Source organism: Heteronotia binoei, chromosome 15 (assembly GCF_032191835.1).
Source record: "Heteronotia binoei isolate CCM8104 ecotype False Entrance Well chromosome 15, APGP_CSIRO_Hbin_v1, whole genome shotgun sequence".
NCBI classification, from domain to species: Eukaryota; Metazoa; Chordata; class Lepidosauria; order Squamata; family Gekkonidae; genus Heteronotia; species Heteronotia binoei.
This window is the reverse complement of record NC_083237.1, coordinates 67,440,234-67,457,437: the sequence shown is the minus strand read 5'-3', so window position 1 is coordinate 67,457,437 and position 17,204 is coordinate 67,440,234. Positions and strand designations below refer to the sequence as shown.

General features: G+C 52.7%; 1 protein-coding gene across 1 annotated transcript in view; it reads right to left on the bottom strand.

Annotated features, from left to right (window-relative positions):
- The window catches only part of KCNH6 (potassium voltage-gated channel subfamily H member 6), a 91,409-nt gene that overhangs the window by 49,523 nt on the left and 24,682 nt on the right, over positions 1-17,204 (bottom strand). The window contains exon 2 of the mRNA XM_060256246.1: positions 15,590-15,820. Coding sequence (XP_060112229.1) covers positions 15,590-15,820 — 231 coding nt within the window. The remainder of the gene's footprint in view (positions 1-15,589; positions 15,821-17,204) is intronic.

Genomic DNA, 17,204 nt, shown 5'->3' with positions numbered 1-17,204 from the left:
CAGAGATTTGGGGGGCTTCCACATTAGCCAGGAAGGAGGTTTTTTTGCCTATTTCCTATTGTCAGCATCCTTAATACTGGGACGCTTTAGAAAAACACTCTTTTGGTCACTGCGGGTGGCCAAGAGGGCACCAGAGATCACCTGCTCTACTCCCTTTTGTCATGTGCATGTTGCCCAGGACACCAATTCACAGCTGGGCAGGAGACTCTCCCCAGCAGGTTTGCCTGTTTGGGGTGGGGGAAGTGGGACCACAAGGCAGAGCTGAGAAGAGGGATGGCCTGTCCAAAATCCTGAGAGAGAGAGAGAGAGAGTTAAGGGGAAAAGACACGTCCATCCGTGGGAGGCTGGGCAGGAGTGTCTTCTCTGCTGGGCGGGGGGTGGGGTGGGGCCAGTTGGGCTGGTTTTTGACTTCCTTTGTGGAGATCATCGTCTTCCTCAGCAACCTTTTCTTACTGAAGCTGCCCAACACACATGATGAGATGAACTCCTGAAAATCCTGTTTTTAAGAGCCGGATTTGCAGGTTCAGGCAGCTCACGTGGGATAGTTTTGTGAAATGGGCATTGCCTGTGTAGAATCATAGCGTTGGAAGGGACCTCTAGGGTCATCTAGTCCAACCCCCTGCACAACGCAGGAAACTCACAAACACCTCCCTCCTAAATTCACAGGATCTTCATCGCTGTCAGATGGCCATCTAGTCTCTGTTGAAAAACCTCCAATGAAAGAGAGCCCACCTCCTGAGGAAGCCTGTTCCACTGAGGAATCACTCTAATGGTCAGGAAGTTCTTCCTAATGTTGAGCTGGAAACCCTTTTGATTTAGTTTCAACCCCTTGGTTCTGGTCCTACCTTCTGGGGCCACAGAAAACAATTCCACACCATCCTCTATAGGACAGCCCTTCAAGTACTTGAAGATGGTGATCCTATCACCTCTTAGCCACCTCCTCTCTGTGTAGGAAAATATGACACATGTAGGGAACCTTCTTTTGCTCTTTGGCTGATGTCCCTACACCAGGATGTTTGCTGCTGCTCCAGTCTTGGGGGGAGGGCAACAAATAAATGCTTTTCTTGTCCTCGAGGGAATTGCTGCTAAGGAGAGAAAGGACAACAGCATTTATTGGAGAAAGAGGGGAAAGGAGGGGAAGGGAAGTCAAGGGAGGACAAAGATGTCCTTTGGTTTTGCTCCTGTCAGAGACTTTAGCAAGACATGGACCCCATCACGTCCCAGGTGCATTCTGCTAAAGACTGGTAGTTTCACAAGGACAAGGGTTAACCCTTCATCTGCCACTTCCCCTTGCCGGCATCCCCCTCCTCCTCGTCCGTCACTTGCACTGGAAGAAATGGATTTCATCCATAGGGCTGGAAAGAGCTCAGGTTCCTGTAATCAGGGACAGATGGCCAGCATCTCAGAACTTCCAAATCCACTGTGACGTCAGTGGCTGGGGGTGGGGGGTGGGGGAGGAGCCTGGACATGGTCCAATCCCTTTGAGATCCAGCCTTCGGGGAGTTCAGAATCTGTCTCTCAAGAAACAGGTAGGAAAGCAAGCTTGGGTGTTGAATGAACCCATCAAGTCCTGAAGCAATGGTCACGCCGCAAGCAGTAGAATCAAGCGCTCAGTTCTCAGCTAGCTTTATTTCTTGCTTTAGCCAATAAATAAACAAAAATCTAGCCGTTGTCAAAAGGCTCAAAATATAGGTGGCCTGATAAGTTTCTGCAGGCATTTCTGTTTGCTGCCGCTGGAGGCTGCTGCTGCCTCCAAGAGAACTGCTCAGAGGAGCCCCAAACCGCTTCGGCCTCCCTGCTTACTTCTGCTCTTCCAGCCTGGGGCTGTTTGTCAGGGTTCAGCTTTCAAGGCAAGAATAAAAGGTTGCCAATCCCCAGGTAGAGGCAGGGGATGCCCTGGTTTGGAGACCCTCCTCCCCCTTCAGGGTTATCAGAAAGTAGGGGGGGAATGCCTGCTGGGCACTCCATTGTTCCCTATGGAGACCAGTTTTTTTGAGGATTTTTGAGGTAGAGGCACCAAATTTTCACCATAGCATCTGGAGCCTCTCCTCCTAAAAAAAAAAAAGTTTAAAAAGGATTGGAGCAGGGGGTCCAATTCTATGAGTCCCAAAAGAAGGTGCCCCTATCCATTATTTCCAGTGGAGGGAAGGTATTTAAAAGGTGTGCGGCCCCTTTAAATGTGATGGCCAGAATTCCCTTTGGAGTTCAGTTGTGCTCCTGGCTCCACTCCCAAATGGACCTGGCAACTCCGCTTGGAGAAGAGGGAAGTCAGTAGTTCCCAAGCCTCACCAAGTAGCAGCCATCAAAACATTGGAGGTGCTGGAGACCTTCCTGGTCAGTGACAAGGAGAGGGTCAGCTCGCACCTGACCTGGGAATCGGACAACTCTCAGGGCCACAGAGAAGCTGGGCTGGACCTTCCTGGAGGGTCCCCAGAGGGGGTCTGAATTCCTAGTAGTCCTCCTGCCCTGAGAGAAGGCTGAGTGACAGGGCCACACCGGAGAACAGGCATGACAGAAACCAGGGCTGCACTGGCAGGAGGAGGTAACAGGAGGAGGGTGGCCCACATGTGGTGACAACAGCATAAGGAACCCCCTCCCAACAGGCCCCCCTGCAGCTGTTTCAGGAGGCGGGGCTGGTCCCTGGTTGCCAACTCTGGGTTGGGAAATTCCTGGAGGCTTGCGGATGGGAGCTGAGGAGGGCAGGGTTTGGGGAGGGGGGTCGTCTGCAGGGTATAAGGCCACAGAGTCCACCCTCCAAAGCTGCCATTTGATCTCTGTGGCTTGAAGATCAGTCCTAATGCTGCTAGGAGATCTCTGTGGCCCCCCCCCCCCGACTGCACCGTGGATCACCTACAAGTCAGAGCAGTCCCCCCAACCCAACTGGCACACTTTCATTTGGCCAAAGAAAGACAAAGAAGGGAAAGAAACTTAACCCCAAAACTGGATTAAGAAACCTAAAAGGTTAATATGCAATTAAAGGGCCGAACATTAAAAACAAAGTGTAAAAAAAATCATAAATCAACATACATGTATTTATTGTTGAAAGCTAAAACCATTTAAGGGCCCATCATAAGCCCCTATCCTATGTAAAATCATAAAACCTCAATGGGAGCCCACTCAACTTGACCTGACGCGTTTCGACCTACATTGGTCTTCTTCAGAGGTCAGAAAGGGAAGTACACATATTGGCTCATAATACAGAGTTGTGTGTCTTTGCACATAGGCTCTGACTTTACATGATCAATTCTGGACCATGTGGCATACAAAAAAACAGTGAATGCTATAGGTACGCTCTCGATTAAGACATAAGGCTATAGAACAAGAGGCCTCAAGAATATCTCTCAGCCTTTTGTCACTTCACTAAATTTCCTTGTGGTCCAGCATTGTTCTATTGTTTTATTCTGTCCTGTATTATGAGCCAATTTGTGTACTTCCCTTTCTGACCTCTGAAGAAGACCAATTTAGGTCGAAACGCGTCAGGTCAAGTTGAGTGGGTTCCCATTGAGGTTTTATGATTTTACATAGGATTGAGGCTTATGATGGGCCCTTAAATGGTTTTAGCTTTCAACAATAAATACATGTATGTTGATTTATGATTTTTTTGCACTTTGTTTTTAATGTTCGGCCCTTTAATTGCATATTAAGCTTTCAGGTTTCTTTACTACACTTTCACTTGGCTCATAGCTCCTCTCTTCCCACCCCCACCCCCATGGGGATGAGGATTCCCTTTCCCCAGTCACCACCCAGCCACTCCCCATGAAATACGGTGTGGAGGTAAAAGGAAAGTGGGCTTCAAATGTTACCCCTCAACCCCCTGCTCTCCTGGTGCTGGGAAGCCACCGTGTGGGCAGAGGAATTAAGTGCAGCCAAAAGCCATCTCCTCCCCATGCCATGGGCCAAGCAGCTTGATTGGGGAAAATCTCCGGGGCCTGTCTTGTGACTCTCTGGGACCTCCCCTACCAAGTGGGGGCTACAGGACATTCGAGATATTCTAGAATCACATGGTTGGAAAGCGCCATCTAGTGTCCAGCCCCAGAGCATCTCTGACAAGTGTTTGTCCAGCCCCTGCTTACAGAGACTGCAAGGGAGGGGGAGCTCAACACCTCCCTGGGCAGCTGATTCTGCTCCTGAACAACTCTCACTGTCAAAAAGGTTCCCCTAAGATCCAACCTTCCCGCCTTTAGTTTCAACCCATTCTATCCCACCCTAGTGGGAGGCCTGCCCCCCCCCCCCAGCCCCACATCAGCATTCATGAGACAATGAGGTGGAATTCTAAACTGCTCCCTGGTAGAATGGATGCTGCTGCTGCATGCCTGGCAGAGAAAGCCTCAGAGCCCAGTCAGCAAGGAGAGGCTGTGAATGAACAGAGCAGTTTCCCTTTCCTGGGGCTGGGAAGAACCCTGCCGTTCACTGGAAGCTTCTCTGATGGGAAAGTTCTTCCCCAAGAAGAGGAAGCAAATCTTCCCCTGTGACAACCTTCCCCACCAAGCCCCAGGGGAGCACCTGAGGAGGAGTTCCTCAGAGGACACCCCCGGAGCAGGTCTGGTTCCAAGGGCTCCCTGGCAGCAGGCCTTCCCCTTCTTCCCACGGCAGCAGCCATGTGCCAAGGGCAAGGGAGCCCAGGCTGGCACCACTTAGAATCCTAGAGTTGGAAGGGACCTCCAGGGTCATCTAGCCCAACCCCCTGCACAAGGCAGGAAACTCACAAACCCCTCCCCCTACATTCACAGGATCTTCATCGCTGTCAGATGGCCATCTAGCCTCTGTTGAAAAACCTCCAAGAAAGGAGAGCCCACCACCTCCCAGGGAGGAAGCCTCTTCCACTGAGGAACTGCTCTAACTTGGGCAGGGGGTGCTGCTACTGCTGCTGTGCCAGGGCACCTGTCCAGTTCCAAGAAAACATGAAATAAGTGCAAAGTCCTGTGACTGGGGGAGGGCATGTCTCAGAAGATCCAACCTCCATGGCTGCTGGTCAATGTCTGCTGGGCAACATGGCGGCTCCAGGGGAGCTGCGTCTTCCCACCAGGCCCTGCTCAGAAGGCCTCTGTGGCACCCCAGAGTTCAGTGTGTGGCTGATCTGCACGGATTCCTTGGCAGACAAATCGGCACAAAAAGGGTTCCCTGAAGGCAGAAGCAGTCTGAATGCCTCCCATGACGTCTGAAGTCTTGGGAGGGACGGTGGCTCAGTGGTAAAGCATCTGCTTGGGAAGCAGAAGGTCCCAGGTTCAATCCCTGGCATCTCCAACTAAAAGGGTCCAGGCAAATAGGTGTGAAAAAACTTAGCTTGAAACCCTGGAGAGCCGCTGCCAGTCTGAGTAGACAATACTGACTTGGATGGACCAAGGGTCTGATTCAGTATAAGGCAGCTTCATATCTTCATATATGTTCATTGGCAACTTTCCAAAAATAAGGAAACACCACCAGGCCATTTAGAGGGGGAAGTTCTCAGTCCTTTTTAAGAATTGCCAGAAACTGTATGGTTTTATCATAGAGTTTCCTGTAATTCCTAGAGAGGCATGACATCACTTCCAGCTTCTCTCCCCTCAAGTGCCACCACATCGCCGCCAAGGGCACTCCCCATGCCGCCACCCTCCCTGCCCCCCGCTGCCAGGCTGTGTGGAGCAGGGCTCAGGACACAAAGGCCAGGAGCCTGGACAAAATGGCAGGCATTTCAGTCATTTTATTGCAAAGAGCAAGATTTTAGTTCTCCTAACTCATGTAGAAAAACAGAGAGACTCACAGAAAGTTTCTGCTAATTGCTTAGGAGCTTGAAGGGGTCTCACTGGTGTTTCCAAGGGCCAGAGGAGGCAAATACTGAATGGCAGACCACATCCCCTTCCTCCGGGCACCTCTGCTCTGCCCAGGACATCTTGTTCTTAGCAAAGTTCCAGTTTTAACTGGTTTTCAATCTCTAAAACCATCTCAGAAAAAAAACTGTTCACACCCACACAAATAATAGAATCATAGCATCTATTCTATGGAATAGAAGAATGGATGGGAAGGTACCTCCAGGGTCATCTAGTCCAACCCCCTGCACAATGCAGGAAACTCACAAATACCCCCACAAACCTAGTGACCCTTCTTCCATGCCCAGAAGATGGCAAAAAAAAAAAAAGTCCTCCAGGGTCCCTGGCCAAACTGGCCTGGACAAGAATTGCTGCCTGACCCCAAAGTGGCAACCAGCATTTCCCTGGGCGTGTAAGAAGGGGCCACGAGAACTCAGCACTGATGCAGCCCCTCCTGCCCTCCCTCCCATGAGCTGCCTAATCCACAGAATCAGCGTCGCTGTCAGATGGCCAGTTAAGCCTCTGTTTGAAAACCTCCAAAGAGGGAGAACCCATCACCTCCCGAGGAAGCCTGTTCCAATGAGAAACCATTCCAACTGACAGGAAGTTCTTCTGATTTAATTTCAACCTCTTGGTTCTGGTCCAACCTTCTGGGACACCAGAAAACAACTCTGCACCATCCTCTGTATGACAGCCCTTCAAGTACTTGAAGATAGTGATCCTATCACCTCTCAGCCACCTCCTCTCCGGGCTAAACATCCCCAGCTCCTTCAACCTTTCCTCATAGGACTTGGTCTCCAGACCCCTCACCATCTTCATTGCCCTCCTCTGGACATGTTCCAGGTTTTCTATATACTTCTTACATTGTGGTGCTCCAGACCTAACACCATACTCTAGGTGAGGTCTAACCAGAGCAGAGTAAAGCGATATAATCACTTCATGTTATTTGGACTCTATACTTCTGTTGATACAGCCCAAAATTGCATTGGCCTTTTTAGCCACTGCATCACACTGCTGACTCATTTTCAGTGAATGATCCACTAAGACCCCTTAGTCAACACATTTCCATGGAGCATTTTCGGTACAAAGCATTTTCATGGAGAAGCAAATCTCGAACTGCCAGCTCGGCCTTGTGAAATTCCTGCAAGTTTGTAATGGTGTCTGAGGAGTGTGATGTTGAGAGGAGGAATACAGCTCATCAGGGAAGATGATGATGTCACAGGGAAGTGATGATGTCACCTCCTGTGCTACATCCAGGTCAAACGACAACTCTTGCAATTCCTCCCTTTCCTGTGAGGTCACTCCTCTCCGCACTCAGATTCAATGTTTGAATGTTAATTTCTTTCCCATCACTGGTACCTCCCCTGGATGGCCCAGGCCAGCCCAGTCCCATCAGATCTTGGAAGCTGGGCAGGGACCACCCCACTTAGTGCTTGGAGGGGAGCGGGAGGCCTCAAGGGGGCTCGGCATCCTGCAGCCAACCCCCTCTGCCCCTCTCTTACCCAGAAACACACACTGGGCTGCTGGAAGTCCCTTTACAGACCCACCCACCCCTACCTCACTGTATACCTGCGTTCTGTATGTCACACTAACCCTTTGATTCTAAATATCTGTGCTGGTGTAAGTGGTTGCTGCTACCCAACTATGTTCCACTCAACCTACCCCTCTTCAGGTTTTACTCAGAGTAAAGGGGGGGGGGATCCCCTCTGAAGGTCTGCGGGAGGTCAGCAGCCAACAGCAGAGCTCCCTCCCCCTCCACATACCCAGGCAGCCTCTGGCCTTCAGTCCATTTCTCCTGCTCTGTGCTTGGCGTGCCGCAGAGTCCACCTTCCGCAGCAGCCATTCTCTTCAGGGGAACTAACCTCTGTAGTCTGGAGGTCAGGTGGGAGTCTGGGAGGGCACCCTGAACACATTCTGGCAGCCAAGTGCAGAGGACATGTTGGGGGTAGAACAGCCTCTAGCGTGTTCCTTCAGAATAAATTATTCATTAAACAAAAAGCGCCAAATGTCTTAGATTTGCCCGGGAAGGAAAGTTCTCCAGCCCTTCTGGCCAATAGTCTGCCCAATATTTTCTAAACCCTTCCCAGGAGCAACTAGAAGGGTTAGCTACAAGGGAGAAGCAGGTCTCAGGCCTCAGGCCTTGGAACATTCCCATGGATCTCAAACCTCCCCCCCCCTCCAATTCCAGTTCAGTGCAGGATCCTGACAGAGCCTGCAGCCACAAGCCACAGCCCAGGACACCCATTGCTCAAGAGACGCAGCAGGTGGCTCCCCTCTCCCCCCTCCCTCTCTCTCTTTCTGGGTTGGTCACCAGGCCAGGCCTGGCAACCGTCAAGAGCTGAAGGGGTGGCAGCAGCAGGGCCACAAGGGGAAACATGGCATCACAGAACTCTAGAGTTGGAAGGGACCTCCAGGGTCATCTAGTCAAACCCCTGCACAATGCATCACAAGTTCCATGACGTCACTTTGGGGGGAAACACTGACAAGATGGCTTGCTTCACTTCCGGGTAGCCATCACTTCTGGGAAGCGAGCCAGGGCACATTAGGCCTCACGACCACTTTGCACAAACCGCCAAGGGAGAGAGCAGCTGCCCGGTGCTTTCTGGGATGCGGCTGTGGAATGCCTGGAACCCAGGAGGCTGCTGCAGCTGCAAGGCCTGTGGGTGACACAGAGCCCCCTTGCCCTGTATGGCCCCACCCGCTGTGCCTGCAAAAGGAGTGGCTGCTCTTTGCCTCTAAGCCCTTCACCCCTTTCCCTGGAGAGCCAGCAGAAGCCCCCCCTACCCTTCCCTTCCCTTCCCTTCCCAGTCAGGACGCTGTGGAGGGAAATGGGGAAATGACTGGCAAGTTTTCACTACCCACCAGTTGCCAAAAGGCCAGGCTCTTCTACAGGCAGCAAGAATAATATTTCTTTCTCCCTTCCTCCTTTTCTCCCCCTCCCTTCCAAAGGACCCTCTTGGAAGCTGCCTGGGGGTGGGGGTGGGGAGGTGGCTTGAAACGAACAAGCCAAGACACTTCCCAGGGAATTTCATGGGACTGACTCATGAGTAAACCTGCTTAGGCAGTCGGGGCCATTTTGTGTCTACCGGCCTGCCCTGCTCTGCTCCTTCCCGTCTGGGTTGCATTTCCTTGTCGCTGAGGTTCACATCATCACAGCTTTCGACCTGCTGTCTGGCACATGGCGTCACACGGAGCGAAGGCGCTACATCTCGGGCTCACTTTCGCGTAGGAAGTTGTTTCCTGATTTGACAATTCATGATTGTGATCCATTGCAGCTTTCAAAATTCTCGAGTTGACTATAGCAGAGTTCTACTCATTTGCATCAGGTTTCTATTTGTATCCCTTTTTCTCAGGCTTCCGACATCGAGAGCCTCTTGCGGTTCTCCTGGGTGGGGCCTGTTCACAAGGCGACCCGCAGGGTGACCCGTGCAGTTAGCCAGGAGCTGTCCTCCCTCAGGCCCGGCTGGGAAGGGCTGGACATTTGACCTGCGGGGACCTTTCCTGAAGGGCCACCATCCAAGGGGCCCCTCAGCAGCCAGGAGTATGCTGCAGGTGCCCTCCCCGGGGGCAACAGCCCTTCCTGTCTTGCAGCTGGCTTGCAGGGGGAAGCAGTGGGTGAGTCGGTGCTCCTGGTTGGTGCTGCCAGGCTGACTGGACCTGCAGCCTTGGATGGTTCCACTGGCACGCCCATTCGGCCTGGCTTGCCCCAGGGCCACTGAAGTCCCCCACGACCCCTCTGGGCCCCAGAGGGAGGAGCAGCTACTCCCCAGCCATCGGCCCCTGAATGGAAAGGCTCAGCTGGAGGCCCTTCCCTCTCCAGTTTCCCTCACCCCACCCTCTCCTTCGGCCCCCTGCTCCAAGCCCCAGACTCCTCGCTTCTCCCCCCTTCTCTTCCCCTCTCTTCTGGACCCCGGAAACACAGCCTGACCTGCGGACACAGCCTGGCTGCAGCAGCTCCATTTGGCCAGGGGCATGGCTTCCTCCACCAGTCACTTCAACAGCCTTTGGAGTGCTTCTTCCCCCACGTTGGTGACTTGTTCATTGCAGTATATTCCCATATCTTGTTTCTTTTATTGCCTTGGTATCTGTCCTCCTTTTCAGCTGCGGTCAGACCTCCAGGGGTGGATTCTTTATGCAAGTAGCTTGAACAGGATTAGCAGACAGCAGGAGCTTCAGCACAAGGCCTGACTCCAAGTAGCTCTCCCCATCCGTAGATGGAGGCTCTTCTGCGGCAGCAGCTGCAGCCCCGCCAGGCATCTTCCCACTGCTGGACCTCCCTTCCCAGAGAGGCCCACCTGTTGCTGGAGGCCAGCTGGGCAGGACCGGGGTGGGGCGAGGGGGCGGGCTACCTGGTCTAGCATCCAGTTCCCAGCAGATTAGGAGGAGGAGGAGGAGGAGGAGGAGGAGGGGGAGGAGGAGGAGGGGGAGGAGGAGGAGGAGGAGAAGAAGAAGAAGAAGAAGAAGAAGAAGAAGAAGAAGAAGAAGAAGAAGAAGAAGAAGAAGAAGAAGAAGAAGAAGAAGAAGAAGAAGAAGAAGAAGAAGAAGAAGAGTTGGTGTTTGGACTCTGAAGGAGTTTGGTGTTTGGACACCTTGTGGGCTGAGGGAGTTTGGAGAGAGCCAGGACGGGCCCCAGGTCACCCCGCTGGCTGCATGTGGAGGAGGAGGAGGGAATCCAACCCAGTTCTCCAGGTGAGAGTCCACTGCACCATGTCGGCTCTCAGGAGCTCCCATGAAGAAAAACGCTCTCCCCTATTTGGCACTTAAGAAACTGGTCTTCCTGTGGAGGTTCAGTTTAGCTGTGAAATATCTGGTTCTTATTTTTACAGTGACAGCAAAGTTAACTGTATGAAGAGGTCTGTTCTTGTGGTTTTCAATGGGTGCCGCAGGAGCAGTGATAAAGCAAGGCGGGAGGAGGGGGGAGGTGAGCCCTTGGATTCAGCCCCCTCTTTCCACTTGTCGTGGGTTGTGGACAGCCAGGGGGAGGAAGTGGTCATTTTATACCACTCACCTACGGTTGCCAACTCCAGGTTGATAGATGGCTGGAGATTTGGGAGTGGAGTCTGGAAAGGGCATGCAAGTGTTGGAGCATTGAAGGGTGCTGTGGGTCCGGGGGGGAGGGGGGCTCAGAGCCTCTGGTCTGGTCTGAATTTACTGACAGTCACTTTCATTGGGTGCTCTTTCAGTTCTAGTCTATGCAGAAGCAGAAAATATTTCTCCAGGGACTTCACCGCATGGGTCGTTTTCGCCAGCCCCTTGTTCTGGTTGCTCCTTCCAAGGCCTTCCCGAACTCACCGGTCCCTGGACCTTGGCAGCTGGATCCTAACGGTGCTTCGTATTCCAAACGTGCCTGTGCCGCAGAGTGACCCAAGCGGGGGCTGGGCAATAACGGATCCTTCTGTTTTAGTCCAGAGTTTGTTCTCCTTCCTGCGGCTGCAGGCTGAGTGGGCAATGTCCATCATGACCACCCCTATTGGGGCCACGATTTGGTGTCGCCTGCAGAGTCGGTTCACCCCTGATTCCGGATGCTGTTCCCAGTTTCAGTCCCTAGTCCCTCCCCCTCGGCTATCTTTTATTGGATTTACTTCCTGCGTGTCCCACGTTTCTCCCCAGTGGGGACCCAGAGTGGCTGACTGCACTCTTCCCTTGTCCATCCCGGGGCCGATTCAGTGACTCTCTATGAATGCAGACAGACAGATGATGCGAAGGAGCAGAGGAAGGGGTGAGCCACAGCTTGGCTCTCATGGCCCTTTCTTATGTATGGACCAGGAAGGCATCTCCCTCCAGGCCAGACTGGCCCAAGGATGCTGAAGGGTTCTTTGCCTTCCTCTGGGCAAAGCAGGGGGGGAGCTGGGGGGTGGGAAGGTAGTTGTGAATTTCCTGCTATGGGGGTTGGACGAGATGACCCTTGAGGCACCTGCTAGCTCCGTTTCCATTTTATCTTTCCTGCTTGGCAGGGCAAAGAGTGGAGCAAAGGCTGGAGTGAAGGGTCACATGACGTGCGTTGCCATACTCTAAACTCACTATTGCTCACCCCACAGTGGGCTAGCTTCTCTCCCCTGCAGCAGCCTCCACCCGAAACGCCACTCTCTCCTTGGCTTGGACTAAGCAGGTTTGTGCTAACGGCAGTCCTGGCTTATCCATGGGCTGATCTTAAACATTTAGAAAATATGGTCATTGTGAAAGGGAGCCATGGCTGATAAACAGCAGTCCTCTGGAGCTCAGGTGCACAAATGAAAGGCAGAGAGAGCGAAGGAGCAAGCAAAGCAAGAGGGGCTCTTTCCGAAAATTTTTGGAAGTTGGTTAGCAGTGGGTGGGTGCAAACAGCTAGCCTTGCCCAGGGCACAAAAGAGCCCATGACGTCATCAGGCCCCACTTCCTGAATCGTAGCGTTTGGGATGATGGGCACTTGGCCTCCCCAGCCCCCAGGGAACTCCTGCCCCCTCGCCCTACAACTGTGGGCCAGCCCCAGCAGACGGAGGCAGAAGGCAGCCAGGAGGGCTTCCTTTCCTCCTCCACGGTGACTGCAGCCGACAAGAGGTGTGGCGTGAACAGCCTCTGACTTGCTCTGTTTTGTCGACCACAGGATCTGGCCCTGGGGAGGCATCTGTCAGTCTGGCTGGGCATTGGGGATGTGGCTTCCTGACCTCAATTCACTTCTTGGACAGTTCTGAAGAGTCCACCTAAAGCTACGAGCATCGCAGGAGGAGACGCTCCACCCCTGCCTGTCCCCTGAGCCAACCAGGATGGCGGGGGATAAATAGGCGGATTGTGTTCCCACCCCCTCCTCTTTCACCTGACCTTGGTGAAAGGACAAGCGTTGAGCATTTAATAGCATCAACTCTCATGACAGTGGAGCTGCCCTCCCTCTCTCCCTTCTTCCCTCACCTCACCCCCCCCCCCTTACTCAGCAGGATCCAGGGCACAGCATTTATCTGTCACATCAGTATTAACATAATAACCGGGGAGGCTGGGGGGTTCCAGAAGCTGGACATAGGAACAGGAATATTAAAAAGGGAGCTATTAATCTATCCCTTGGCACCACTGTAAAATCTTTCACTCCCTCTCGGTTTCTCTTGGCCTTCTATGTTATGGGTTAATCTCCAGAGTCTCATAGCAAGACTAGCTAAATCTATGGCCATGTTACATAACTGATCCCAGGAGAACGGTGCCTGTCGAAGTCCCCGTGGCATCAAGGAAAGTCAGTTCCAGAGAGGATTAAGCCTGCCCCATGGACCCTTGAATGCCATAGGCAATAGATCCTCCACAGCCAGGCTCGTTCACATTTCACCTCTCTTTGGGCAGGAAAACAAGCCCCTCTCCCAGCCAGAGAGCCAGCCTCGCACAGGAGTCCTTTCTTTTTTTACAGAATGGAACCTCTGGTGGCAGGGCACCTCTCTGGCTGCTTTCGATGGAAAACGAGATCGTGACTTTTAATTAAGGCAACACTTTCATAGGAGTAAGTGCCACAGCCGGGGAGTAGCGGACTCCACTCCTCTCCGCCGCCTGTGCAGCTGCGGCCTTCCTGCAGTGCTGGGCTTTGGCACCGTTCGTGAAGTCAGGCTGGTGCAGCCCTCGACTAAGCAGCCAGTCAAGGAGCAGTGGAGGGCTGTGCCTTCAGCACCAGGGACAGTTCCAGCAAACCCACCCAGGACAGTTTCTCACTATGCAGCGCAGCCCTGTCAGGCCTGGCCCCAGCCCTTCCTTCCCACCTGTCTTGCCCGTGATCCCAGAAGCCCAGGCTCGTGAAGGAAGGAAGGGCGGGGGGGTGGCACGCAGGCACGGCACACCTGGTGGCAATGGCAGCGGTACCTGCAGCTGCAAACACCGGCCAATGCTGTTGGGGGAAAGGTGCGCAGGTGGAGCAGGGAACTGCGCATGGGCCCTGGGAGGACTTGCCAAGCGGGGGGGGGGCATGAAAGGAGGGCACGAGGGGGGAGCTGGCTGGCAGACAGGTGGGAGCCCCAGGCTGGAGCCGCCTAACACCAGCACCAGCCCAGCTTTGGGGCGCCTCCATTTCTCCTGCCGCTTCGGAGGCAGCCCTCTCTCCATCCGGAAGGGACAGGGATGGCGCAGAAAGGCGGGCAGAGCAGAGGAGGGCGAGGAGCAGGGGAGAGTGGGAATGTATTTGCTACAGATTAGCAAACGATTCATCAATTCCACAAGAAAAGGCAGAGATGCCCAAACCCCCCACAACCCAGCTCTCCTCCTGGGCATCTTCTGTTCATTTCAGTGCGGCTGGTGCACATCATGCCTGCCAGATTAGCAGCTGGGGGAGGGCGAGCAGCTACTTTGATGTCCCAGCACAACATGGCAATAATGAGGCAGCCTCTCTCTCTCTCTCCCACGCACGCACGCACGGCCACGGCCCGGCCAGGGGAGCTGGGGAGAACATGACCTCTCCCAGGAAAGGAAATGCCAACCAGGCCACAACAGACAAGGAAGGCAAATGCGAAATGAGGCAGAAGGGAAAGAAAAGAGTTTTCTGTTAATTAATTCCTGGGAAACCAGAAGGAATTATCAGTTGCTGTCAAGTCAAGAGTCAAGAGGCCACAGGCGACTGTGATACTAAGTCCATCGGAGGCCTTCCCTCCTGCTGCTCCAGCTGAAGCCAGCAGATTTAGAGGAAAGACCGGGCTGTGTTTGGGGAACAGCAATGCTGCAAGGCCACCAACATCAGGAAGGAAGGGCTGTGGCAGCTGGCAGCTGTGGGCAGCCTCCATGGGCAGGGCCAACAGGGAGGGAAGGAAGGAAGGAAGAAGGGAAGGAGGGAAGGAAGGAAGGAGGGAGGGAAGGAAGGCAGGAAGGAGGGAAGGAAGGAAGGAGGGAAGGAAGGCAGCTTATATGTTCCCTATAAACTGCAGAGTCTTGTGAGCAAAAATTCTACTTTGTGAGCTACAGGCATTAAAGTTGTGAGTTCCTGCATCAATGAGTGTCCTCTGGGGTCATCCTTCATGAGCTAAGACAAAAATGTCTGAGGTAGAGGCTACAAATCTGTAAGCTAGCTCACGCTCACTCAGCTTAGAGGGAATCCTGTTCCCAATGCAAGAGCACCAGGGGGGGTCATTATGAGTAACTTGTTTATTTCCTTTATTTTTATACCCCCCCCGTGGGGGCCCAAAGTGGCTCTTCTCCTTCATTTCATCCCCACAACAACCCTGGGAGGGAGGCAAGTCAAGGGGGGGGGGGTGGCCCCCATGGTCACCCATGGATGCCTGGGGATTCAAACCTGGGTTTCACACTTCAGCCACTACACAAGGCTTGCTTAATTAATTAATTAATCACTGGAGAAACAACAACTTCAAAGCCTAATAAAAATATCTCAGGATAATCCTCATCTGCTTCCCTCGTGTACTCCTTCTTGGTCTGTGGGGCCTAAAAGGAGACTTCCAAAACACCTGGCATGTCTCTAAGCAAAGGCTGCTGTCCGAGATGTGATTGAATGGAGGTTTTTAAATAGAGGCTAGATAGTCATCTGACAGCAATGCTGACTCTGTGAACGTAGGGGGAGGTATTTGTGAGTTTCCTGCATTGTGCAGGGGGTTGGACTAGATGACCCTGGAGGTCCCTTCCAACTCTATGATTCTATGGTTCTTCTTAACTGCAATAAGGACCCCTCTTCTGGTATCTCCCCCTCTTTGAAACACCCAGAGCCTTGTTTCTGCTCCCCATTACCTGCCCTCAGATGTGGCATGCAGGAATGTGGGGGAGAAGAAACCTTTTAATGTGACTTTGGTCACTATCTTTCAATTGCAGAAGGAATAAATCAGGACAGGCACTCAGCTGAGAAATATCAAATGGCTTACAGTCTTTCCTGTAGTACAGAATCTCCAGCTTGCACTCTTCCGATCCCAGCAACGCTTGTGCCAGCTGTGCAATGGAGTTGTGTGTCGTGTCAGGCCCAGTGAGGAAGTCGCAAGTGCAGGGGCGCTGCATCACCTCGACCCGTGAATATCCGAACATCTCGCAGAAGCCATCGTTGCAGTAGATGATGGCACAGTTCTCCATCTGGGCGTTGGCAATGAGGAACTTGCGATCTTGGAGGAAATGAGAGAGAAAGCCCAAAGGTTACCCATGAGATTCGTGACTGGGCCAGTGCCATGTGGAGGAGAAAGTAACTCACTGTTGGCACCATGCAAGAGACCCTCCCAACTGCCCACCCAGGCCAGTTGTCTGCCCACGGAGGCCATTGGCCAAGCACTTCCCATCCCTCAGTCTGCTCCAGGGCAAGAGCAACAGGTGCCTGTTCTCTTAAGGCAGGAGCAGAAGCCCTCTGTAGCCACCACTCCCCATCTGCCTCCATCTCCTTACATTTCACTCCATGAAGTCTTTGGTGTGCCAGATGTTCCACGGCACTTGAGACATTTTAAGCTGCATGTGCCCGTCTTCTCTCTACATGTTTCAGCACTATCTTGCACTGAGAAGTGGTATAACTGTCAGACAACGGCAGCTTCTTTGATTTGTAGTTTAATCACCTTCTCACCGCCTCACATCTCAGACCAAAATGCTTGCAGTAAAGAACAACAGTGAAGCAAACCCCGGCTGAAAACTGGATGGATTCCTTTTATCCAGGATAGTTCTCTCCCTACTCATCCTTTCAAGAATGCTCAAATGCATTTGAATATGCTCTTAGCCTCCACCCACCCAACCACCACCCTTCCCAGATACCTGAAGAATCGTCAGAGAACCTCTCCACTATCAGCAACACCCATCGGTGCTTATCAAGGGCAGACTCTGCCCCTCTTGACAGGCTCTCTCTTTCTCTCCTAATACCTTGCACTAACAGCCCCTTCCTCTTGCCTTGTTTCTCAGGGAAGGGGGAAGGAGAGGCTCTGCTGGGGCTTTGTGCTGAAGTCACAGACAGGTCTGCACAGAGATTCTGACCCTGTCCTCAAAAGTTCTCTCCCCGAGGCAGGAACAGAGCACTAGTCAGTTCTCTGAGGAGTTGCTGCAATAAACCCGGAGAAGGAATCTTTTTCAGTGTTATATTTGTTGCCATTCATTCCATAAAATTCTGGTGCTGGTGGGAAACCAAGGGGGGGGGCGGGCAGGGAGAAGTGGAGCTGGGCTGGGCTCCTAAAGCAAAAATATTGGTGTCCCATGCGCCCCATAAAAACAATGGGAATATGCTAATGAGCGTACCTTAAATATGGGAATATGCTAATGAGCGTACCTTAAATCAACAGATAAAGAGTTAAAAGTCAGTGCATTAAAATTAGAACTGGTGGCAAGCTCATGAAAAGCAGCAAAGAAAAGAAAGCAAAGTAGATAATAAGCAGGCCTCAGATGCAGCAGGAGCTCACAGGAGCACAGCTCCTGAACCTTTCTGAGAGTTCCCCCTCTTCCGCCCCACCTACTTTGTCCATTGAACAGTAGGTGCAGCTGAATAACAGTCCCTGGATGAGGAGAGCGGGCAGCCAG